General features: G+C 35.9%; 2 protein-coding genes and 1 pseudogene across 10 annotated transcripts; 2 read left to right on the forward strand and 1 right to left on the reverse strand.

Moving 5' to 3' along the window:
* Positions 1–18: 18 nt before the first annotated feature.
* LOC145804006 (two-component response regulator ORR26-like) lies at positions 19–4,495 on the reverse strand (annotated as a pseudogene).
* Positions 4,496–6,052: 1,557 nt separating this feature from the next.
* On the forward strand, positions 6,053–6,943 carry LOC145789123 (small heat shock protein, chloroplastic-like). The gene is made up of 2 exons (XM_082897415.1): positions 6,053–6,221; positions 6,351–6,943. Exons 1-2 carry the CDS (start codon positions 6,053–6,055, stop codon positions 6,848–6,850), a joined length of 669 nt encoding a protein of 222 aa, XP_082753541.1. The 3' UTR covers positions 6,851–6,943.
* Positions 6,944–15,907: 8,964 nt separating this feature from the next.
* On the forward strand, positions 15,908–24,567 carry LOC114280029 (uncharacterized). Of its 9 annotated transcripts, none has more exons than XM_082897859.1 (12): positions 15,908–16,393; positions 17,289–17,585; positions 17,714–17,772; positions 17,870–17,938; positions 18,535–18,637; positions 18,727–18,821; positions 19,453–19,555; positions 19,654–19,725; positions 20,104–20,168; positions 20,695–21,283; positions 22,431–22,744; positions 23,812–24,567. In XM_082897859.1, exons 1-12 carry the CDS (start codon positions 16,319–16,321, stop codon positions 24,020–24,022), a joined length of 2,052 nt encoding a protein of 683 aa, XP_082753985.1. In that variant the 5' UTR covers positions 15,908–16,318; the 3' UTR covers positions 24,023–24,567. The 9 variants fall into 9 exon arrangements, with proteins under 9 accessions (XP_082753985.1, XP_082753991.1, XP_082753986.1 ...); XM_082897865.1 differs by having other exon boundaries at positions 20,695–21,250; XM_082897860.1 differs by having other exon boundaries at positions 20,107–20,168.
* Positions 24,568–25,557: the final 990 nt, after the last annotated feature.

Genomic DNA, 25,557 nt, shown 5'->3' on the forward strand with positions numbered 1-25,557 from the left:
GAGACCAAAATAATGGTTTTAGTTTGGTTGCAAAAGTCTTATATGTTGTAATGGAGGATCGGGAATATCATGAACCGGAGCTTTCTTGGGTTCTGCCATTGGCAATGAAACAATACCTTTTAGATCACCTTCGTGGATTTTGGGATCGACATTCTGGACAAGAGCCTTATTGCTAGATATTTCATAGATCTCGCTAGCAGCATCACTTTGTTTCATATTGATCGAATTCTAAAGGCCAAGACTTGCAGCAGCGTCTCTTGAAGATAAATCCAATTGCTTTACCCCACCAAACAAAGCCTTTAGCCCGTTTTCCTTCTGTAACCTACTCAAGTAGAGGCGGTATTTTTGTACAATGAAAATATCTCTGTCAAATTTCCAGTGAGTATCAAATAGATAGCATATTTCCCTTCAATCTTCAGAGCTATCATTCAAACACATGTACTTAATTTTAATTTTAATGGAAGAAGGTATCATTCACAGAATGAGTGCGGTCTATCATAGATGGTGAGCTTAGTAATAGAATCTACTTAAGAAAGGCACAAGTGGAATTAGGTAGACATTTATATAAAATATGAGAACCCATAATATCAGATAATTAGGATGAAGCACAATACTACTCTCCAAAGACAACCAATGTAAAAAGTTAACCAACAAAACGTAAATAGGTTCTTAAACCCACTCCCCAACAGCACTCAAAACCCGCTAGCCCCTAATCACGAATGTAAAAATATATGAAACAAACCAATGCGATTGTCAATATATATATTTTCATCACTAACACCTCCCCACGTCGATAGTTAATTCCAGCTAATATTTGAGCAAGAGTTACGAGTATCACCTGCAAGTGGCTAGCAACATTTTCTCTTGTCAACCATGGTATGTTCATCAAGTCAAGAATTTTTTTAGGACCAACTCCTGCCAAACAAAGATGAAAATCATCACCTTCTAGAACACAACAGCCGAATAACAGAAAACCAATTAGATTGCAAACAACTGTAACTACAGAGTTGCACCTAGGAGGTCAAGGGTTCGAATTCCCTTCACCTGCATGTGGGTCTTCTCTCCCACTTAGTTGTAATAATTTACCAAAAACAAAAACAAAAAGAAAAAAAACAAAATAGAATCAGTAGGACTTCTGATTCCCACTTTAAAGGAAAGGTCATAATAAACTCACTATCGAATCCAATCTGATTTACAGCTTTGACAAATTTCTGATGCAGATCGACAGTCCAAACTACTCTAGCTTTCTTCACTGAAGAAGGATCAACAAAGTCTTTGTCGTCATGCCTGTTTTCAGCATCTTTTCTTTTTTTTTCTGAAGTCAAGTCACCTCCACCGAACAACTTCCCATCATCAGATTGGTCTAATCCATGTCTCATCATCTAAGTTTCTTTATAGCCTTTGTTAGAATAGTAGAGAGAGAGAGAATAAAATGTATTGTATTGAATGATATGTCTTATACAATAGAAGGCTTGTGTATATAGGCTGAGAAAGAGTATCCTACTAGAAATCTAACTATGAGAAAGAGTATTCTATAAAAGACCTAACTATGGCAATACCTAATATATCTAGGAAATCAATACCTAATAAATGTAAGAATATATACCATATATACGTTAACATCCCCCCTCAAACTCAAGGAAGATAAACATCTTGAGTTTGGAGAGAGAAACTAAAACATGAAATAAAACTAAATAAAATAAAAGGCAAATAGATTGCAAAATCCGAACGGGAGCACAAGGGCGTTTGAAATAGATCAGAGGCTGGAACTAAAGCCGGGAGACAGTTTATGGTCGTGTCGAACCATTGTAGGAACTGGTTGAAACTAATGCCGGGACAATTTAAGGTAATGCCAAACCGATATAGAAACTGGCTAGAACTAATGCCGAGAGACAGTTTATGGTTGTGTTGGACCATTGTAGGAACTGGCTGGAACTAATGCCAGGACAGTTTAAAGGGGTCATGCCGAACCAATGTAAGAGCCAACCGGAATAATTGTCGACACAGTTTAAAAGGGTCATGTTGGACCAATGTAGGATTTAACCGTAATCAATGTCGGGACAGTTTAAAGGGGTCATGCCAGACAGACGTAGGAGCTAACCGGAATCAATGTCAGGACAGTTTAAAAGGGTCATGTCGGACCGATGTAGGATCTAACCGAAATCAATGTCGGGACAGTTTAAAGGGGTCATGCCGAACTGATGTAGGAGCTTACCAGAATCAATGTCGAGACAGTTTAAAGGGGTCATGCCGGATCGATGTAGAAGCTAACCAGAATCAATGCCAGGACAGTTTAAACGGGTCATGTTGGACCGATGTAGAGAACTGATGTTGAACTAGCAAGCGTGGCACACACGTAACTTATGACATAGTGCTGAATGATAATGGCAACAAATGACTGGGTGTGCCAGGAGACAGCTTGGATGATACACCAGGGAGCGAGTTTGGTGGTACACCAAAGAAAGCGGCTTAGATTGTGCGCCAAAGAGGGGCGGCTCGGGTTGTGGGCCAGAAAGTGCAGCTTGGATTGTGCGCCAAAGGAGGCGGCTTGGGTGGTGCGCCAAGGGACGACTTAAGTTGTGCGCCACAAGGGGCGACTTAAGTTGTGTGCCATAGGAGACGGCTTAGGTGGTTTGTATGGTGTATAACCATACTCACCATGATACAGTAATATCCCCCATCAAACTCAAATAGGCTGGAAGAGAGAAACCAATTTGAGGGTGAAGTAGAGGAAAAGATAGAGTGAAGAAAAAACTGTATTGCGAGTAAAAAATTATGATAGAGATATTTGGAGTAGGAATAAACAGCAGACAAAAGGAAGAGATCACCACGAATCGATACTAACAGGAAAATATGACAGCGGAATAGGTTGAGGTCCGGCAGTCCGCCAAGGCAAGGCTGCTGCCCGCCGGTGAAGCGAAGAATACTAAGAGCTTAACCTATAGCTTTGATACCATGTTAGAATAGCAGAGAGTGAGAGAATAATATGTATTGTATTGAATGAATTATATTATACAATAGAAGGCCTGTATATATAAGCTGAGAAAGAGTATCCTACTAGAAATCTAACTACAAGCAAGAGTATCCTATAAGAGACCTAATTATGGCAATACCTAATATATATAAGAAATCAATACCTAATATATGTAGGAATATATACCATATATACGTGCCTTCATGACCTTCAATATCTCTCACTTCATGTATCCTCTTTCTAAAGACGTGTTGCCATATATGACGTAGTTCTTTCATTCTTATAGGCTTGAGAAGATAATCACATGCCCCATGTTGGACACCTCTCATTACTTTGCTTGTTTCCCTGTCAACAGACATCACTGCAAAGATTAAGAATGTAAAAGCGTTAGAAATAAAAGTTTCAATAGACATGAATGGAAGAGAACAAGAAAATCTAGCAATCACAACAAAGCTTCAAATATTAATCACAAGTACTGACTGATGACAAGAAGATCCATCTCAAGACCAACATGCTCAAGAAGCTTAAACCCATCCATGTCAGGCATGTTGACATCACTGATTACGATGTCAAATCCATCTTTTCTTTCACGAAGTGAGTTCAAGCCCTCTCTTGCCAAACAACATGTAGTCACTGAAACACAAAAAAAAGTAGCATAGAAAAATTATAAAATGTCAGCAAGTACAGACATTAAGCATTTTCATCACCAAAGAAATGATGAAAGAAGAATGAAAGAAAGAAAGATGTCCGGTCAATAAAGATCATTCATTGAACAAAATGAAATATGTGGAGGACATGGTAAGTAAATCCACATCTTTTGAGATCAAGGATGCTTCAGTGTTCATCCACGATCAAGCATTTCCACACCAAAGACAGGTTGTGATAGTTTGATCGATATGTTAGATGCTCTGCCCAGCTCCCACCGGGAAATATGGTCCAATATGGCCCACCCCAACAGTCGGTGTCCCCTTGGGCTCCAACCCAAAGGGCACCTCCAAGTTAGAAGTGTCAAGTGCCTTCTTATAGACTTCAAATCTAGTTTACATAATTAACATGTTTTCAAAAATCATAAATTTTAACTATTAACTTAAATGAAATAATGAAATTGAAACTGAATTAAAAATATAAAGACCAACATTATTTAAATTGAAATTATAGTGATTAAAGTACATCTAAGTAAAATTATAATTGTAAAAAGTATAATTTATCTAATCGAAACCATAGTGATAAAAATACATTGAAGCAAAACTACAATGGTAAAAAGTATAATTTTATTATTTAATTATTAGGAATGCATTAATATCTAGGGGATTTTTTTTTTAAGATCCCTGGTATTAAGATTTTATAGCATAAAGGACACCCAACATTGTCATAATGTCTATGGTCTTTCAACATCGATCTAGAGAAAATTCGACCCAAGAGAAATTCTGGAAATTTTTCTGGACCTCCCAGAGATTTTCTCTCCAAAGAAATTCTGGGAATTCCTCTGCACTTCCTAGAGAATTTCTCTGGACCTCCCATAGATTTTCTCTCTAGAGAAATTCTCTCCAGAGAAAAACCAGACTGTAAGCCATTTAGACAACAACAAACTAGAGAAAATTGAACAACCACCATTTTGACCAATTTTCTCTGAGTACCAAAGAAATCCAAAGAAAATTGTGTAGAGAAAATTTGTGTAGCTTTGTGTGGTTCTATCTAGAGAAAATTGTGTTAGAGACAATTTGTGTGGCTTTGTGTGGCTCTATCCAGAGAAAATTGTGTAGAGAAAATTTTTGTGACTTTGTGTGGCTCTATCCAAAGAAAATTGTGTTAGAGAAAATTTGTGTGGCTTTGTGTGGCTCTATCCAGGGAAAAATGCGTGGCTTTATGTGCCTTTATCCAGAGAAAATTGTGTAAAGAAAAATTGTGTGGCTTTGTGTGGCTCTATCCAGAGAAAATTGTGTAGAGAATTTGTGTGGCTCTATCCAGAGAAAATTGTGTAGAGAAAGGTGTGCGGCTTTGTGTGGCTTTATCCAGAGAAAATTGTGTAGAGAAAATTTGTGGATAGAGTCAAAGAAAATTTCTCTGAGTTCACAAATTTCTCTAGCTCTATTCACAACGAACTTCTCTGACTTTGTGTAATATGTAAGCCAATAATGCAATCTTTACTAACAAACCCACAAAATAATACTGAAGCAGTCAACAATCACAAATTTCAAATAAAGTTTTCTCCACTTAAATTTAGTTCTAACAAGAAATTCTCCATGAATAGAATAGTTTGTCCCTACTCCAAATTCCAAAACTTACCAGATATTTGTGTGCTACAGCTACAATTTCTTTTGCAAAATGTAAACATCGGCCTCTTCATAGGCATATTCAGGGTGCAAATGCTCGTGTGGAACCTTCTAGATGTTGAGAAGAAGATGCCCGTTCAATTCAGAGAATTTCTCTGGTCTAAACCAGAGAAATTCTCTGGATTGAAACTAGAGATATTGTCTCTATTTGCAGCAGAGTTGTATTTTTATGAATAGTCCTTGGTGATCGTACATTGATCCAAGAAACCCTAGCCTTGGATGTGTCTTCACAATCTTAAATCAGATCTCATAATTGAGTTCATGGGAGTGAGATGCCAGTTCGCAATGACTCTGGCCAGCCAAGATCAAGTTCATTGAAGCCTAGCCAATTGTGATCTGAGTTCACAATCAAGCTCATCCAATCTAATAAGAATTTCAGAAATAAACAGGGGTGGTGTTTGGGTCAGAAGAAAAAAAAAATACACATTTCTCAGATTTCTTAGCACTACATGAAAAATTGAATTACGGATATCAATTGAAGACTCAATAAAATAACAAGTACAAAGAATGAAACATTTTTAGATCAGAAAATTCAAATCTTCAATGGATCTACGAATATATAGAAAACCATATAGCAAAAAATTCACATAGATACAGATCTAAGCAACCACAAACATATACATATATATATATATATATAGATATAGACATAGATATAGATAGATGGATAGAGTGAAAAGGCACTTACTCCTCTCCGTGGCGAAAGAGGTTTGGGCTCGAAATCTTTGAAAACCTTAGAAAATGGATGGAGGAGGAGTTTGTGTATGTATATATAGTGGTCGTTCCGAAGCTGGACGCCTTTGTCAAATTATCCGACGAGGAAGAAAACCAAACTTTAAAATCTCGAATTCAAAGATCAGTCTCTGCGTTCTTTTCTCCAGGAAGATTAGATATGGAGGGAGATGTATGGGAATGTGTGATGGACCTTAGACATCACAAAATATTATTGTGGATCTCTCTCATTACTAAAAATGAGAGAGAGACTTTAAACTAATTTTTCCTAATATCTATATAGTGTAGTTTTGACCCTTCATTATATGCAGGGTTGTGGGATAGATTTTCAACAGCAAGGACAGTGCAACAAATGATGGAAACCATAGAGAGGATGATGGAAGACCCTTTTGTCTACACCAACGGGTGGCCGTCGCCGACATTAACTGAGACCGGCGAGTACAGCAGGGGAAGGACTCCATGGGAGATAAAGGAAGGAGAGGGAGAGTACAAGATGAGATTCGACATGCCCGGTATGACCAAAGATGATGTGAAGGTCTATGTTGAAGAGAAAATGTTGGTTGTCATGGCTGAGAAAATGGCCAAGGACATAAATGGCCAAGAAAGCGAGGTAGAAAATGAAGAGTGGTCTGTAAAGAGCCAAGGTAGGTATAGTAGTAGAGTTGCTTTAACTGAGAATGTTGAGTTTGAGAAGATTAAAGCTGAGGTTAAAGATGGGGTTTTGTATATAACTATACCTAAAGCTAGTGGCACTTCCAAGGTTTTGGACATTAATGTTCAACGAGTAGTTGAATGTATAATCAATTATTAGGGTTAATTTAGTGGTTAGATTTCCATGTTAGTGAGTTTAATATTTTCTCTCCTCCAATGTAGTGAAAAAGAGAGTAGTCTTTTCAATTTAGTATTTTATTCTCTTTAAATATTTTGTGTTGGTTTCATTTTTATTTTGTTTTTCTAATTTTGTTTCTCATTGATTGTTTAGGATGTTCATGCCTTATTTTATAATGAGTCCATGAAATTAACATTTTCAATGTATGAATGTGTACAAACTCTTTTTATATATATATATAAATTTTGTGCAACAATTTTATATTATGCCTCATGGAATGTTCTGTTTTTGTTGTTATTACTTATATTTTTACTCAAGTTGAGTAGAAGTTTTGGTAAAAAGTTTCATATTCAATGAATAAACTTAAATGTGAGTAAGACTGATGAGTGTTGTAGTTTGAGTGGAAGCTATAAATTAGGGCTGCAACTTGGGCGGGCTCAACCCGAGCAACCCGTGCCCAACCCAAGTTTTTTTAGGGCTTGGGCAACAATATTTTGTAATCTGGACGAGGTTGGGCAGATTTTTGATGCCCGAATTGTAATTCGGGCCGGGCCTGGGCAAAATCAGTGGCTAACCTGAGCAACCTGAACCCGAATTGCATTTAATATATTATAGAAATTATATGATCTATATAAATTAAATTAAATAGATGTCCTTAATGTTTTTTTTTTTTGGCTGGCTTGAGTGTCCCATCCCAATGGCAATGGCTAACTTTGTTTCTTAAAAGTGTGATCTGTGTCTTCAACTCAAACAAGCTAGTGCCACCAAACTCCAGCAGCTTCTTCAAACAGAGTAGGCACTCTAGAGGGCTTGTTTGGAGAAGCACCATTGCAGAAGCTTTTTGTTGTCTAGTGCAATTCGGGCTAACCCGAGTTCAAATTATAAAGCTTGGTCCGGGTTTGGGCAGCCATGCTCGGGTTGATGGTCGGGCTTGGGCGGGCTTGGGCACTGCCAAACACAATTCGGGTTGGGCTTGGGTAAACCCCTAACCCGACCGAACCCGCCCGAGTTGCACCCCTACTATAAATTAGAGAAAAGCATGATAGTGGAAAGATTGGATAAAAGCGTTCAATTTTTTAGTTTTTAAGTAATGAGTGAAGAAATTTAAGAGATTGCAATCACCAAAGTCTTCAAAAATAGTTTTAAAAATTTTTAATTTTTATTTTTAAATTTTTTTAAATATTTTAATTCACTTAAGTTTAATATACTTAAAATTAAAAAATATATACAAAAATCTTTAAATATAACAAAATATAAAAATGTATAAATTTTTATATTTTTTGTATTTGATAAATTTTTTTAGTTTTTTTTTTATTACAAATATTATATTTTTAAGTATATTTAAATTAGATAATATTTAAAAAATAATAAAAAAAATTGTGTAAAATATTAAAAAAAATTATTAAAAAAATATATAAAAAAATAAAAAATTTAATTTTTTGAAAAGTGGACTCAAATTTATGGAATCAAATGACTTTTTATTCAAATTTGAATTTTAGTAAGGATTAGAGATGTCCATGTAGTGTTCATCTGCCACAAAATTCGTAGGGTTTATCTGGATTTTTTTTCAAAATTTTCCCTACACTAATGTCAAACAAAGAACAAATCTTGCAACACTATGTAAGGATTGAAAGTCTAAAAAGAATATTAAAAATAGATCCAATTAAAAAATAGAGAAGTTTATTTTAAAAAAGAGAGTTACGCTATATTTATAAGTAAATAATCCTTTCAAAAATTAATCCAAGTTTTTCTCAGATCAGAAATTAATTCAAGTTAAAATTAATTTTTTTGCAATCTAACTAAAAAGCCATGGAACACCCAAAATAAAATTTTAATTAGAACAATATGAATCTCGTGTAAAACTCACACTCAAAAACTGACTTGGAAGGGGAGAGTGTTTAAGAGACTTAGGTCTCGTTTTCTTTCGGAAAGTGTTTATTTTAGTTTAAGTTAAAAAGTTATTAAAAGATTAATAAATTATTAAAAAAAGTTAAATATTCTTTTTTTCTAAAATAAAAAAATATCATAAGTATATCAATTTTTTTACCTCATATTTTAGCCCAAAAAAAATCAAAAATTACAAAAATAAAATATTCACAAACGAGGTCTTATATGCATGGGTGATAATTCGATAGTCCGGAAATACAGTCACGTAGTGTTTCATGGTAGTATAATTGGTAAAAAATGTGGAATATTAATTATTTGCATTATGGTAGTATAATTAGTAGAAAAGGTAGAATATTGATTATTTGTATTAGATAATTGAGGAATATAAAGAAGTATAATAAATATTGATTATTTGTATTGGATAATTTTGCAATTGATCAACTTCAACTGAAACTGAGGGAGTCCTTATTGGAAGAATAAGCTCAGTAGTTGTTGCTGCAAAAGAAGAAGTACAAAGTAATGTCAAGTCTCAATACCAAAAATTTGACAAGGAAAAACAGCAGAGGCATGAAAGAAGTTACTTGTTTCAGAAGTGATAGCAACAATGGGAGAGCTACGAAGGGAATAGTGCTCATCAATATGTTGCCTTCTTGCAGTTTCCCTTTGGATTGCATCAGCAGCAGCTGCTTCATCTCTTAAGAATTGCTGCTGCCGTCTCTTCTCAGCTCTTTGAAAAACAATTATTTCTCTGGAATATTCCTCATCTACTGCTTTGGCAGCCGCCTCATGACTGGGGTCTTCGACCAAATCAGAAGGAGAAACAGTCATCTTCTTTCTCTTTCTTCTTGGTAATGGTATTTCCTGTTCTTTCTTAGTCTCCCTCTCTTCAATCTGGGATTCAGACCTTTCAGGGGTAAGTTCCTTTTCTGCTGCTTTGACAGTTGTCTCATGAGAAGGGTCTTCGACCAAGTTAGAAGGAGAGACAATCATCTTTTTCCTTTTTGTTCTCTGTAATGGTATTTCTTGCTCTTCCTCCATCTCTTTCTCTTCAGTCTGAGATTCAGATTCTTTAAGAGGGAGTATTAGCTTCCTTTTTTTTTCTGTTGTTGTTTGTCTTTGAGAGTAGCTAAAGTTTCAGCTCTTTTAGGAGACTCTTCTTGTGGAGACCCTGAACCAAGAGATATGAATGTAAAGGAAACAAACAAAAGAGTCTAAGGAAAAAGAAACCTGAAAATACTTACCCCTTTTTGAAGCAGCTCTGGTAACTCTAGCAGGAGAGGGTGAGGCTGCATGAGTAGTTTTGGCAGCTGTGTAAAGAGAGGGAATGTTCTCAACTGTTGTTAATTAAGCCTTCGAAGGCACTCCTAACCCTATTAGTAAATCATGAGGGTGTACAGATAAGCGCACTTCCATATTGGCTGTCCACCAGTTTTGAAATCTTTTCAGAGCCAAGCTAGAGGGAAGGAAGGGGACAAATTTGAACTCACTCAATTCTTTTAACGTTTAAATGTTGCCTCTTCCAGTTTTGATTTGGGTATTCTCAAGTCTCTGGCTGTAAAATGGACATTCGAGAGGCTGCAAAGTGGAATGGGAATCCCCTGAGTTAACCCAAATTGCCTGGCAAATTGAGAAGGGCAGTACACCTCAGCTAAACACTTATAAGCTCAAGGGTTTAAAGTGCCAATGAACAGCTCCCTCGGCAGCAAAATAGAAGCCCACATGTCTTTGTAGGGTGGGGTGGAGCACTCTTTATCAGCTAAGAATGTTTGCAGCCAAGTAGGTCCTTTGTTAACATCAAAGGGGCAAAAGAAGGTGGCAGATGAAAAAATAGGAAGTTGGTGAAAAAAAAGTGAGGTAGTAGGCAAAGGAAGCAGGATAAAGAATAATTCTAGCATATTTCTCCCCATAAGTGCTAGGGTCCTAAACAAGGAATTTTAAGCATTTAGGATGCAAATCAGTGAAGTAAGCAAGGAGCCAGAGTTGGAGCACTCAAAGGGGACCCCCTTGGTTAACATCAAGAGGTTTCTCACAAAATTGGGAACATGCTCTATAAACATGGCCTAAGAGGTAAGGAGCCAGGGCTATGCATTTTTTCAAAACAAGTGCCTTCGCAAGTGGGGCGAATTCAGGCATAATCCTTTGAGATGATGTACAAAAGAGAAACTTACACAGCTAGTATAAAATAAAGGAAAAAAGTTCTCTATCTCTCACGGGGCCTACCCTTTTGTTTTCAGCCTTTATAAAGTCACTATAGGAGGAATTTAAGGATGGAAGGGGAAACTTCACAAGAAGGTCCGGATAGCCAGGTGTAAAAAGAGTACTAAGGGGTGAAAGCCCTAGGAGATGGCAGATATCAAGAACGGTGGGGGCCATCATGCCACACCGAAACTGAAAAAAATTAAAAGCCATGTTCCAAAAGTAAAGAGCAGTAGGAATTAAAAAAGGGTCTTCAGGAATGCTAAACTTGAAAAAACGAAGGGCATCGAGAATACAAAGCTCTTGCATGTCATCTTCTCTTGCAGGCACAACTCTCTCATACCATTCCTCCCATTCAGCTCTCAATGTCGGCCAGCAACGGTGAGGTCGGGTCATTCTCCAATTTCCCCAGTCGAGCCCTCCTTCGTAGAGAAGAAAGTGGTCCTCCAAGCGAGGGTATAAAGCTGGAAGTTGAGCAGGAGCTTCTCGAAAGATAGGATCGAGGACATATTCTTGTTTGTGGCTGTGACGAGGAACAAAGAGGCGTCCATCTATGGCACTTGACCCATCAATTGTTAACTTGGCGATTTCTTCATCGATACATCTTTTCAAAGCCATGGTTGGGCTTATACGATCGCCAGCAAGTTCTTTCAGAGAAGAAGAATACATTAGTAGCAAGCAGCGAGGAAGAGAGAGTTAATAGAGGAGAAGGGTTTATGTGTTAAGTGAGCGAGTGATTTCAGAACACGAAATAAAAGGGTTTTAAAGAACTTTTGTGTCTTGAAAATATATCGTGTAATTCGTAAAGTACTAAAGGTACAAATACGAAGAGTTTCCTTCAATATTGATACTTTTGGAGGGAAAAACACATCCCAGATGTTGATGTCAGCTTCGGAATAAAATATTTGGCTTCGAAACCAGATTTTGGTGCCAAAAGTCAAATAACAGCGGCTTCGAAACTGAGAAGCCGCCTTTGAAGCACATTCCATACCTAAAGATGTATGAATGCACAAGTATTTGTTTACTTCAAAGGGATTAAAAACCTGTTTTAGGCTTTTTAATGAGAGTAATGTCCTTCAAAGCAAAACTTGATACCCCTTAAGGATGGGAATTGGTGTTCGAAACATCAAAACCAATAGTTGGTTTATATATACCGAAAGGATTGTCTTTTCGGACTAAAACAGTGCAGCCCTCAAAAAAGGCTTCCATATTTTTGAAAGTATGGACTGTTGTTCGAAACAAAAATGGTCAATTTAAAACTGATTGATCGTATTAACCATGACCATATTTTGGTTATGATTAAAACAAGCTTTAAGGGGCAAGATTATTAAATTCGAAGCACTGATTCTAAATAAAAATCAGCAAAAACTGTCAACTATAATCCATAAATTGGAAAAGTTCAAGTTGGTTTTTTAGTGTTTCATTTAAAGCGATTGAATCCAGATTCGAAGGATAAGATTGTTCAGTTTGAAGCCCTAAATTTGCTTTTAAAGACAAACGGAGACAAAATAAAACAATGCCAAACAACTTAGTTGTATTAATGCAAAAACAATTACATCGAATGGCCCTCTTTGGGTACAAATTCGAGCTCATAAAAGTAAGGAATATAATAAATAACAAGATCATGGAATTTGGTCCAGCTATGGTCAATGAATTTCTGTTCTTTCTTTATTCTATCCTCTATTTCTTCCAAAATTGGCTGCTGAAGTTGATGTGCTCTCACTTGATAAAAGAGCTCTTCAGCCTTTTATTTCGAACGATGTTTCTTTCAATCCTTGTTCCAGCTCGTCCATATCCAAGTCATCCCAGTACGCAAAATCTTTATTCTTGAAGTTATCGAATTCTTCAATGAGGTTCACTGCTTCGTACTGGGCATGAACTCGAAGGGATGAGAGTTGGTCCAAAGATTGAGTGGTGGCCACAGAAGTTCGATACCAGTGAAGAAACAATGGGAATTGGTCCAAAAACATGTGAAGCTCTGCTTGGGCGAGGGGGTTGAGGACGTGACCCCGAGTCAGAATGTCACAAGCCCATCGAAGGTTCTTGAGAGGGATGTCGTCCTCAAGAACATTGAAAGACAAGTAAGAGAAGGCCGCAAGCAGAAGTTGGGCTTGCTTCCGCTCAGCTGGAGTAGGGAAAGGTGGAGGCTTGTAAGAAGGAAAGACCTTATTCGCAGAGAGGGCAAGCCTCAGTCTCTCTGTCCAGCAAGGATTTGGCGGAGGAGGAGGTATGGAAGCTTCCACTTCAGGAGAAGGAGCAAGGGCAGAAGAAACAAGGGCATTAATATAATCGAGCCAGTCAGAAGAGCAAAGCTTCACCTTCTGGGCTAAGAACGATGGATTGTACCCTTGTGCCTCTTTTGGGCGTCGGGTAGCGTGCACTATCTTTGTAGGCATGGGAGATGTGTACTATGCTACAAGCAGATTGTCCTCCAAATTGCGTCATCGGTCGATGGGCACGTAAGGGTAAACCACCGAGCTTCGCGCATAGGAAGGGAACTCTAAAGGATCAGTGAACTCAACAAAGTGATGGTTAATTCGCTCCCTTAAATCACAGGCCTCAGGTTCCGACCAGCTTGCCCAGTCAGAAGCCCCAGAGGAAGAAGAAGCCACAGCCTTATCCCATGCAGAGGATTGTGAAGAAGAACTTCCCATGTCCATATTTGTAACTTTCTGAATCAAAGGATTGAGGGTAGTTTGTTCGTAGTCTGAGGGTGAATCAGAAGAAGAACTTCCCATGTCCATATTTGTAACTTTCTGAATCAAAGGATTAAGGGCAATGTGTTCGTGGTCCAAGGGTTGATAGTTTGCAAAGGCTTCCATGACTTAAATATAGAAAGGTGGGTAAAGGTGGCTAATTAATGCATGGAGGTTCTTTCGAGGAGGAACAACATCATCAGATGACTCTTCGTGTGCTCGATCAATGGAGGAGAAAATTGATTCGGCCATAAAAAATGTATCAGTCTGTTCGAATACTAAGGTGGTGGGGGTGTTCAAAAGATTGAAGGAGAGTTTAATGCAAATGATGAATGACAGTTGCATTTCTAGAAGAATGCAAAACCCATGCACGTTCTAAGACGTGGATAAAAGACCTTGATCCACTAATATCACCAAGTATTGGGTATATTAGTGCGGGGGGTAATGATGGCTACATATTTTGTATAAGCCAATTACAATTCGACGCGTGGCAGAATAAGGGTAATACAGGAAGACTATTCAAGTCTTCAATCATAATCGTACACGTGGCAGTTAGCATCGGTTATTACGAGATCTGAGTAGCATTAGATCAGCAAAGAGATGCAGAATGATGTGGCTTCAACGGTTACTCACATTCAAATTCCAAATTATGAGGGAAGCCTAACTGCAAGTGATGGCATAGTAGAGCTAATTATAAGGCAACATGATCAACGATCATGGAGGAGCAGTTCGACGGTTGGAAATGCAGTTCGATAGTCATCCTTGAGAAGTATAAATAACAGAGAAAGCCCCAGAAAAAACCCCCAGACTCAGATCCAAAAAACCAGTCTTATTCTACTTTATTTCCTTTCCAGTTTTACATTTCATGTTCTTTACATTTCTGCACTTTAAAATTCTTGCACTACACTTCATTCATAGGAGTAGTTTCAAGTAGATTGTTGCTGTAAACCTCTATGAGGCTGAGTTTGGATCATTGTAAGTTTTCATCTTAATGAAATGCTTCAATTGTTCTTCATTTAATTGTTATTTGCTTAATTCTCCTAAATCAAGTCACCAGTAAAAGTCTTTTTCATTGAAGTTGAAAGAACTAAAACACAATCGTCTGATAATTGGTTGGCAATTAATTTTCTGTAAGGACTGATTGATCATTGCTGGCATGCTCATAATTACAAAAGTTACCTTCGAAAGCCAAAAAAGCCAACAACTATGTAAGGATTGAAAGTCTAAAAACAATATAAAAAATAGATCCAATTGAAAAATAGATAAGTTTATTTTAAATAAGAGAGTTGCGCTATATTTATAAGTAAATAATCCTTTCAAAAATTAATCCAAGTTTTTCTCAGATCAGAAATTAATTCAAGTTAAAATTAATTTTTTTGCAATCCAACTAAAAAGCCATGGAACACCCAAAATAAAATTTTAACTAGAATGATATGAATCTCGTGTAAAACTCACACTCAAAAACTGACTTGCAAGGGGAGAATGTTTAAGAGCTTAGGTCTCGTTTTCGTTTGGAAAGTGTTTATTTTAGTTTAAGTTAAAAAGTTATTAAAAGATTAATAAATTATTAAAAAAAGTTAAATATTCTTTTTTTCTAAAATAAAAAAATATCATAAGTGTATCAATTTTTTTACCTCATATTTTAGCCCCAAAAAAATCAAAAATTGCAAAAATAAAAAATTCACAAACGAGGTCTTATATGCACGGGTGATAATTCGGTAGTCCGGAAATACGGTCACGTGGTGTTTCATGGTAGTATAATTGGTAGAAAAGGTGGAATATTAATTATTTGTATTATGGTAGTATAATTAGTAGAAAAGGTGGAATATTGATTATTTGTATTGGATAATTGAAGAATATAAAGAAATATAATAAATGATGATTGGTAAAGGAATATAGTTACGTGATACTTTAGGACTATTATATAATTTTCCTATATGGACATTGGCAAAGCCTATGTTAACCAATTTGAGATTGTAACAGAAATTAAAAATCCCATCCAAGAAGAATTATTTGGTTTCTTTGCATTCTAAATTCAAATCTCCAAACAAAATTTTAAGAATTTTAAAATTAAGTTGAAACAGATCAAATAAATTCTCACAAATCCTAATTTAAAGAAAATATATCAAAATCAAATTAATTTAAGGGTAATTAATAAACAAAAAAATCAATAAGTATGCAATGTAAAAAAATGTTTTCACCAACTCCTCCCCCAATTTTTAAACTATTAATCAATTGACCTATCTTTTAAAATAAAACCATCGTGAATGTGAAGGCAAACTAGTGACACTAGGCTATGAGGACTGCTGTGCAAGGAAAAGAATAAGAAGAGGAAAGAACAAGGTCAGGAGAGAATAAAGGCAAGGTTTGAACAAGGAAAAGAAGAAAAGGAAAGAATAAGCGAGGGAGAGAAGAAGGCAGGGTTTGAACATACCTGTTAGGAGCCTATAATCTAAATATGGAATATATTAACAAAGTGAATGAACTGCATTCTCGGAGATTCCAAGATTTAGAAGAGCAAAGAAGACCCCATAAGAGAATCAAAAAAAAGAAGACCCTATACGAAGAAGATACAGAGAGAAAGAAAGAGGATTCAGGGAATCATAGGGTAGGTTTCTTTGGGTTTCTTTGAGTTTCTTTGAGTTTCTCTCTCTTCACTGCAAAGACAGAAATGGGTGAATCGCCAACTTGTCTTGTTCGATCCTTCTCTCAACCTGCTGGCACTACTTCCACTGAACCCGAAGAGGTTTGTCCAAAAAACACAATCTTCTTCATTTTCACAGAAAACCCTAGTGGGTTTTGATTTTTCTGACATGGGATTGCTATTTCTTTGTCGTTGTTTTAATATTATTTTGACAATACTTGATTTGTTACTGTTCTCAGTATTTGGTTTTTCATTTGAGTTCTTGATTTGTCCCTTTTGCTAGTTATAGTTTCTTCTTCTTCTTCTTCTTCTTCTTCTTCTTCTTCTTCTTCTTCTTCCGATTCTTGTGCTCCTTTCTTTACTAATAACTGCAATCATCAACCAATTGCACGGGAATTTCATGTAATGCTTAGTCGATGTTGTTACAGCAAATTACACCCGTAGTCTTGTAGTTTGTTTCTTGTGTCAATTTCATTCTTATAGATAGTTCTAATTTGATCAATTCTACCCTTGAATTCTTCACATTTTGTGTCAGTTTAGTGTAATTGATAATGCCCATTTAGAAATTGAACTGAAATCAAAGGGCAAAATAGTCTATTTCGAAGTGATTGATGGATTAAAATGATTAATTCACTTTTTAAATGTACCATTTTCTCTTTGATTTTTGTCTAATTTCTTAGCAGATGTTTATCAATTGAACTAAATTTACACAATGTGAAAGGTTAAGAGGCAAAATTAATACAATGGGAACTACAATGACTAAATTGACTAAAGAGTCAAATTATAGACACAACTGTTATAATTTGCCCATGTTTTATTAGAATCACAAAATAATAGGGTACCTTGTTAAAATGTTTCTATCACATGTGTTCTTGAAGTAGATTATATTTGGAGTTGGGTATGTATGTCTTTGCAATTCTATTTAAAATATATTAGTGGATACATGTGTGAGCTTTGATGATTTTACTAAGAAACACTTGAAAGAATCTCATTACAGGGAGATCCTTATTGTGCCCTGACAACATCAATCTCATTTCGGAGGTTCATGTTGGAATCATTGGCGTGTGAAAAACGGCCGTGTTTCTCTAACAATCAGTACTTGGAAGAAGCTAAGAAATCTTCTAAGCCAGGTTTAGTTGCCCAGAGGAAAGCTTATTTCGAAGCCCTTTACAACAGAAATGGTGCTAAGAAACCTGCAGCATTGCTTGAGGAGCAAAATGCAGCGTGTAATGAACCAAATGTTATGGAAGAGACATCCAGAGACAGCTCAAATCCTCCACGAATTCCAACTAGGGTGCTTACTTTACTTCCTTGCCTTCACCTCATTCACCTTGTTTGCTGCTTTGTGCATGTGCAATAGCGTGCTAGTGCACACTGTAACACATAGCTGAGATAACGTTTTTGGTATTTGGTAAACTGCAGGCATCAGCAAATGGGTTATCAGTGCATTCTTCAACAGCTCCTCAAGAAGAAAGAAGAAGGTTGTTTGTTTGCTTAACCCTTTAAAATTGTGCCATTTTTCTACGTGTATGTATATTCGTCTTCTTTCACTAAAATGTTTAATTTCATGGTTTACAGAAGTAAACCAGTGGATGATTGCTCAGTTTCTAGAAGGAGGATAGCAGATGGGAAATCACATGGGATAGAGTAAGATCTTAGTTTGTCTATGTTGTGGATTGTAGAGTTTTGATTAGATGCTCATATCACTATCTACTGAGTGTAAAGATTTTGTATTGCATACTAGGAACAATAGCTCCAAGAAAGTTCCAAAAGTCCTGCTAGTATTGTGTTTCTGGCACAAGGTATTGATAAGACGTGGATGCAACCTAAAAAAAGTAATAATAATAGTAATAATAAAAAAGTACTCCCAGTTTAGCGCCCATAGGATTGGGGTCTAGGAGGCATAGATTGGATACAAGCCTAACTTTGGCATTATTTGCACAAAGTGGTTACTCTCATGGTTGAACCCACAAACTATCTATCCAAAATGAAGTAGCTTCCCTTGCACTTTCTGTTATGCTGCCTTCTGTTTGTTACTACTCATGCCTAATTTATTTCATATTAAATACATATGTCAATACCATCCTTGCCAGTTATACCATTACAGTTTATAGGAACCAATTTTGCAATTCAAGTATCACTCTTCCTCATCACATGTGAGAAAACCTAAAAAAAATTTCGTGCAACACAATTACTCTAACGATGTTACGCAATAATTCTAAATTTTATTTAACACTATGCAGCCATTTGAAGACCTCAGGTGTATCTGGACCCAAAGCACGACGTCCCACAGTACCCTCCCCTTTTAGCTTGAGGTGTGAAGATAGAGCGGCAAAACGTAAAGAGGCAAGTCCAGATCCATTCACTCCATGTATATCTGCAGTTTTACTCATTTATTGTTATGCTAATGTTTTTTGCTATCTTTTTATCATTAGCTGTTTCAGTTCTTTCAAAAGCTAGAAGAGAAGACAAATGCCAAGATCTTAGTTTCTGGAAGGAGGATAGCAGATGGGAAATCACATGGGATAGAGTAAGATCTTAATTTGCCTATGTTGTGGATTGTAGAGTTCTCATTAGATGCTCATATCGCTATCTACTGAGTGTAGAGATTTTGTATTGCATACTAGGAACAATAGCTCCAAGAAAGTTCCAAAAGTCTTGCTAGTATTGTGTTTCTGGCACAAGGGATAGATAAGGCGTGGATGCAAACTAAAAAATGTAATAATAATAATAATAATAATAATAATAATAATAATAATAATAATAATAATAATAAAGTACTCCCAGTTTAGCGCCCATAGGATTGGGGTCTATTAGGGGTAGATTGGATACAAACCTAACCTTTGGCATTATTTACACAAAGTGGCTACTCTTATGGTCGAACCCACAAACTATCTTTCCAAAATGAAGTAGCATCTCTTACACTTTCTGTAATGCTGCCTTCTGTTTGTTACTATTCATACCTAATTTATTTCATATTAAAATACATATTTCAATACCATCCATGCCAGTGATACCATTACAGTTTATAGGAACCAATTTTTCAATTCAAGTATCACTTTTCCTCAGCACATGTGAGAAAACCTAGACAAAATTTCATGCAACACAATTACTCTAACAATGTTATGCAAGAATTCTAAATTTTATTTAACACTATGCAGCCATTTGAAGACTTCAGGTGTATCTGGACCCAAAGTACGACCTCCCACAGTACCCTCCTCTTTTAGCTTGAGGTGTGAAGAAAGAGCGGCAAAACGTAAAGAGGCAAGTCCAGATCCATTCACTCCATTTATATTTGCAGTTTTACTCATTTATTGTTATGCTGATGTTTTTTACTGTCTTTTTATCATTTGCTGTTTCAGTTCTTTCAAAAGCTAGAAGAGAAGACAAATGCCAAGGAGGCAAATAAAGTGTATCTCCAAGCAAAAAATAAGGTCATCTCTCGACCTATATTTTAACGGTGATTGGATTAATTGACTGAATTTTTTTTTCTTCTTTTTTGACACAAGCAATGCAAATGAAATGCATACCTCTCACAGACCTGAAGAACTAACAAGAGCAAGTGCCTAAATGTCTTGGTCCGGTTTCTAAGTAATTCATGGACGAAATAATTGAGAAACACAAATAGCCTTAGTTGATCTGAAGTTGTTGGGTTCAATAATTCATGAGAAATGTTTAACAGAATTTGAACCCCTTGGGTGTCATAGGGGTTCAATTTCTGTTAAACATTTCTCATGAATTCTTAAAACTATTTGCTTTTCTCTTGTACCTTCCCTGCCAGCACTGAACCTGTTAATGTAAATTCTTTGTAGCAGATCTCACTGACACAGCCTATGCAGGTTAAGATGAAGTTAGTTAACCTGGGACATGCTCAGAGGTAGAATCTCATGACATTCCGTCTTGTTATTTCGATTTTTGGTTCTGCTATTTTTCTTTCTATCATCGAATTTACAAGTACTTGGTTATTCATAAACTTTCTGGACATTCACTAACAAAAAAATCCTGGATATTCTGCTTGTCTTGTTAATTGATGTTCTGGTCTTTTAGATTGAATCTTAGATGGGTTCAGTCATTTGGGTTCAGTTAATTGATATTTGTTTTTCTCTTTTGTTGGTTCTTGGAGGCTGAAGCCAGAAAAAGACTAAACTATTTTAATTTTTTCCTCCTTCATTTTGTAATAATTTGTGCCTTGTTTATTGTTAATATTAGTCTGTTTTCTTCTTCAAATATGAGATTTTGGAAATTGAGAAGATTCAGTGAATTAGATGCTTGGCATTACCCTGGATTTGTACTAGGGCCTTCTTTAAGTCTAACAGGAGTTTTGAGTTTTTGACCTTCAGTTTGTAATTTTCCACATACTGCTTTAATCACTTTATTTACCATGTTCTTTATTGATTGTGCAGCGAAGAAACAAGGATGAAAATTGGCAATGGAGTGCAAATGGGGTGGGAAAGGCGCCGTGAAAAACTGAAGCTGCAGGAAACTTGCTACTTTGAGTGGCAGAATTTGATAGCAGAAGCTTCTAGAAAGGGATTTGTTGGTGAGGAAGAGAAGCAGTGGGACTCCTATGAGATCTTGGATGAACAGCTCGAGCAGGAATGGTTGGAGAGTGTTGAACAAAGTAGAAAAATGGCAAGACCGAAAGGTAGCAAGAGAGCACCCAATTCTCTTGAGCAAAGGAGGAAAATTTCAGAGGCCATTTCTGCCAAATGGGCTGAAACTTGCTACTTTGAGTGGCAGAATTTGATAGCAGAAGCTTCTAGAAAGGGATTTGTTGGTGAGGAAGAGAAGCAGTGGGACTCCTATGAGATCTTGGATGAACAGCTCGAGCAGGAATGGTTGGAGAGTGTTGAACAAAGTAGAAAAATGGCAAGACCGAAAGGTAGCAAGAGAGCACCCAATTCTCTTGAGCAAAGGAGGAAAATTTCAGAGGCCATTTCTGCCAAATGGGCTGATCCTGCAAGGGCATATGTTGCATTTTCTGCTGAGAATGTATGCTGTTTATTTGGCCTAGTCCATCTTGTTTGCTTTTCATCAAGTGATCATTTAATTCACTTTGTCTAACCCTCCAAATGCGGAAAACATTTTCTGCTGATTTTTGGTGTTTGGTACAACAGGAAATGGAAAATGTTTTCCATGGTCAACGAAAAATAAAATTATTTGGGTAGAAAATATTTTCCACCACCATCACCACTAAAACCACCACGCCACGGCCACCACCACCACTAATTACATAAGTTTGAAGAATGTAATGAAACATAGAAAAATGTTCTCTATGGAACATTTTCTGGAAAAAAAGGTTTCCGTGGAGAATATTTTCTGCTGAAACAAGCGAAGCATAAATGTTCTGAAAAAGGGGTGGTAGCCTAATCCTATCAAGCTCTGGGTTTTGCTGCCATTCCTAAATGGATGACTAACTTATTACTAGTACTAGCCATGCATATGCCCCTTAGACTACATTAGCACGAAAACGGTGTGCAAACAGCTAATTGATGGGTATTTGAATTGAATCCAAGTACACAGAAAAAAGTAGAATATTTGATGGACGAACGAGGGATCCTTTTGAGCGTGTTATAATAAGAAAAGCCTTATATCTTGAAATTAATTCATGAAGTTGATGATAAAAATCTATAACATATTATTGGAGCTTAACATTCCAAGATATCGATTTGTAGATGTTTCAACCTACTTTGTTTTTTGTCTTGTGATACACCATTGAATGTCCAATGAATAAATCCTTATACCCTCCGTTTTCTGATTTAAGACTTGAACTTCTATGCTACTTTTTACATAGAATTTCTCCAACTTCTTTTTTTTTTTTTTTTTTTTTTTTGCCCTCTCTTTTATCCTGTGTGTAAGTTCCCAACATCTACTGATTATTTGTGGAGAGAGAAGTATCAAACGATTGGTAAGTTGGACTGAATATAAGTTTTCCCTTTTGGGCCCAAGGCTCACTTGTGATTTGTGGTGATAATCTGTATATTTCATTGCAAAGTATCAGAAGAAAGATAGTAATATTTGTCCCACTGTAATTGAGATAGTCATTATAAGTTAATGAACCCTTTTGACTTTTTTTTATATATCACATTAAATTTGCCAAAACATGGTTTGTTAAGCAAGTTTTATCTTTTCCCACTAGGCATACCGTGACAGGGTTTGCACTGCCCTTTATAAATATCATGGCACACCAGTTGGAGCAGAAAGGAAGCGAAAGAGAAGGCCAAGTAGTGAGAGACAACCCAGAACACAGAATCCCACAAAGAAGAAAGCTAATGACACTGATTATTCCACAGGGAATGTGACTGAAAGCCAAAAGCGTCGTACTAGGTTAAGAAGTAATATGCCCTTATTTAAGGATCCTTTGGCAAGCTCCAAACTAGAGATGATAAAGAACATTAGAGCAGAGAGAGCAGCTGCTGAAAATAAGAAGACTGAAGCCATTGAACGAGCAAAGTAAGTGCCAATTCTTCTTCAATTATATTGTATTATATATTTAACAAGGAATTAAGAGAATATGGAAGCAATCCACTGCTTGTTTGGTGCAGCTTATGGGGACTACTTATCAATTATTTTATTTTATTTTGGGAATCTATGTGAGAGTTTGGTATAGCTTCTACTTACAACTAAGAGGACCTCCAGTCTTTGATCTTTTTTTCATCGAATTTGAATGAAAATTTGATTAAAAGCTTAGTGGTTGTTTGGCATGTGCTAAAATAGCACATGCTATTTTAGCACATTATCCTATTTAGGTCACAATTATCATATTGAAGTCACATCATCTCTCTACCACATTATTTCAAACCCAACTCATATTTCACGTTTGTACGTAAAAGGTCAAAAAATATACTAATCTAGCACTTCCCAAACAACCGCTAATCTGACACAGAACACTATCATCCTTTCTCTTTTTTCATTTTTCATTTTTCATTTTTTGGTCAAATATTTTTGAAAATTTTCGATCTTCTCCTAAAAACTTGTTTTAACCATTTTTGGTGAAAGAAAATCATCTCCAATCCTTACTCTTTTCAAAATTTCATCAAATTTGAGTGAAAATATGACTGTTGGGAATTTGGTGAAAGATTTGGTTCGTCATTGATTTGTGAAAAAATAGCCTCTCACTTGAGATTTGATGAAGAAGTTGGAGCACACTTTTAACCATTATGTAAGATGCTCTAACAAGCCAAAAATATCTTAAATAAACTGAAAAAGCTGATTGTTGAGAAACTGAGGAAGGATGCATTTAATTTCTACTTTATGATTATTATCTTTTAGCTTATAATAAATTGTACCAAACAAGCCTGAGTCACTAACAATCGGTGGCTGGCTGAGTTATTGTTTGTACCTGTACATCTGTCACTACACATATGCAGAAGTGCAGAAGTCAAATGAATTGCAAACCACCCCCCCCCCCCCCCCCCCCCGCCCTCTCTCAGTTGACGTCGAGTCCCCGTTGATATGTTAGGCTGGTTTAGCTATGATTTATCTGAGGATTCTATTCATAGATTTATAACATTTTACAGGTTATTGAAAGCTGAAGCTGAAAAGGCTGCAAAGGCTCTTGAGGCAGCTGCAACAAGGAGCCCTCTCGCTCAAGCTTCCCTCATTGAAACTAGGAATCTCGTAGCCAAAGCAATTCAATCCATAGAAATTGGACAGATTGATTCTCATGGGAATGGTAGACACCCTTCAATCGCCTTAGCAGAACTGATCAACCAGGCTGAGAGAAAATAATCCAGGTATTCAAGGTCTGAGCCAAACAGATCACGGAGAAATCAATCATTGTGTTTGGTTCCTATTTTCTAATTCATTGTTTTGAAAATTTTGGAGTTTTTGTTTGGTTATTTTGAAAACCAGACAAAGTTTTTTGAAAACTAACATGGGAGTATTTTTTGATGTGACAATTTTTTTTTTAAAAAAAATTTATTTCTCTCCTTAAATTGTAGGGAAACTTGAATATGCAATAATGCATTTTTTTTAAAACCAAGCAAAGATTCTTTTTCAAAATAGAGTTTTAGGCATCTTTGCAGTTATTGCTGTAGTTATTGCTGGTTGGAAGGATGATATATTAGTGTAGTTATTGCTGTAATGCATCTTTGCAGTTACAATTGAATTAGGCACATCCATGTCATTGTAGACCTATATAATTTTATTTTATTTATTCTGGTTTTGTATACAATTTTATTGTATCATGTTTGAGTTACGGAAATAATGGCCTTGCCAAAAAACTCATTTTAGATTATATAATTTTATTCAAAATCTGACACAATTCTCTCTAATGACGTTTTGATACATTTGGTGGGTGAGTTTGGATTTGTTAAAGTTGAAAATCTTAATAATACATTGTCAATTTGAACGGTTTAGATGTTATTTGATCATATGATTACTTGTATATGATTAACTTAATTTTTTGCATTAGCTTGTCACATGAGATAAACGGTTTAAATCACTAATATAGACATCCCAATTGGTCTTACAATGCACCAATTTCACAGGATCATCAATTTTAGCAAATCTAAATTCTTGGTTGATTTACTTCATATGACAAAGTTGTGTATAATTTTGTGACCAAATTACGTGAACTTAAATTTTTTTCTAATGTAATATTTGATTTATTTGAATGAATGTGGAGTCGAATGATAATTCTATTAGATTGTTTATTTTCACGTTTGAATCACTAACTTTTATTTTTTACTTTTTAAAGGCATTCATCCAATAGCAAATGAAAAGTTATTATTTCATAAGGTAGTAAGGAATGAGCATTTTTTTTTATTACACTTTCATTTTAAGAAACCAAAAAAAAAAACATTTTTTTATAGATATAACCCACAAATATCACAGAAAATGCTTAATTTTTAAGAAAATATTACTCTTAAATGTGTGTCTGGTTAGGCTTGGCCGAACAAAATTTTCACCATTGTTAAGGCACGAGAGTCGTTGTTATTAAAGTTGATTGGGCAATATTTTCTTCCACCACTTGCGTTATTCTCTGAAATCGCGCCAAATTTATGCATGTTTATGTTAGTCTTACTAGAATCTATAACTTGTTTGCTTAGAAATATAAGTGTCTATATTTTTTCACCACAACGTACATTTTATATCATTAATTTTATAATAATGTGAGTTATTACATATCAATTATTAATTTATTTAAAAATTAATATATGAGACTCAATTCCTGTCCCTATATGAATATAATTAATTTCTTTTTGTGTGTGTATATTAACTTACATATCTTATTATATATGTACATGTGTGCTTATATATAT

Source organism: Camellia sinensis, chromosome 12, assembly GCF_055761805.1.
Source record: "Camellia sinensis isolate YWXY chromosome 12, ASM5576180v1, whole genome shotgun sequence".
Taxonomy (NCBI): Eukaryota; Viridiplantae; Streptophyta; class Magnoliopsida; order Ericales; family Theaceae; genus Camellia; species Camellia sinensis.

Coding starts and splice junctions, on each gene's coding strand:
- LOC145789123 (XM_082897415.1), top strand. CDS start 6,053: ATGGAGGAGGAGTTTGTGTATGTATATATAGTGGTCGTTCCGAAGCTG. Junction 6,222..6,350: donor GGAGGGAGATGTATGGGAAT/GTGTGATGGACC, acceptor CATTATATGCAG/GGTTGTGGGATAGATTTTCA.
- LOC114280029 (XM_082897859.1), top strand. CDS start 16,319: ATGGGTGAATCGCCAACTTGTCTTGTTCGATCCTTCTCTCAACCTGCT. Junction 18,822..19,452: donor GGGAAATCACATGGGATAGA/GTAAGATCTTAA, acceptor AACACTATGCAG/CCATTTGAAGACTTCAGGTG. Junction 20,169..20,694: donor AACCTGGGACATGCTCAGAG/GTAGAATCTCAT, acceptor TTGATTGTGCAG/CGAAGAAACAAGGATGAAAA.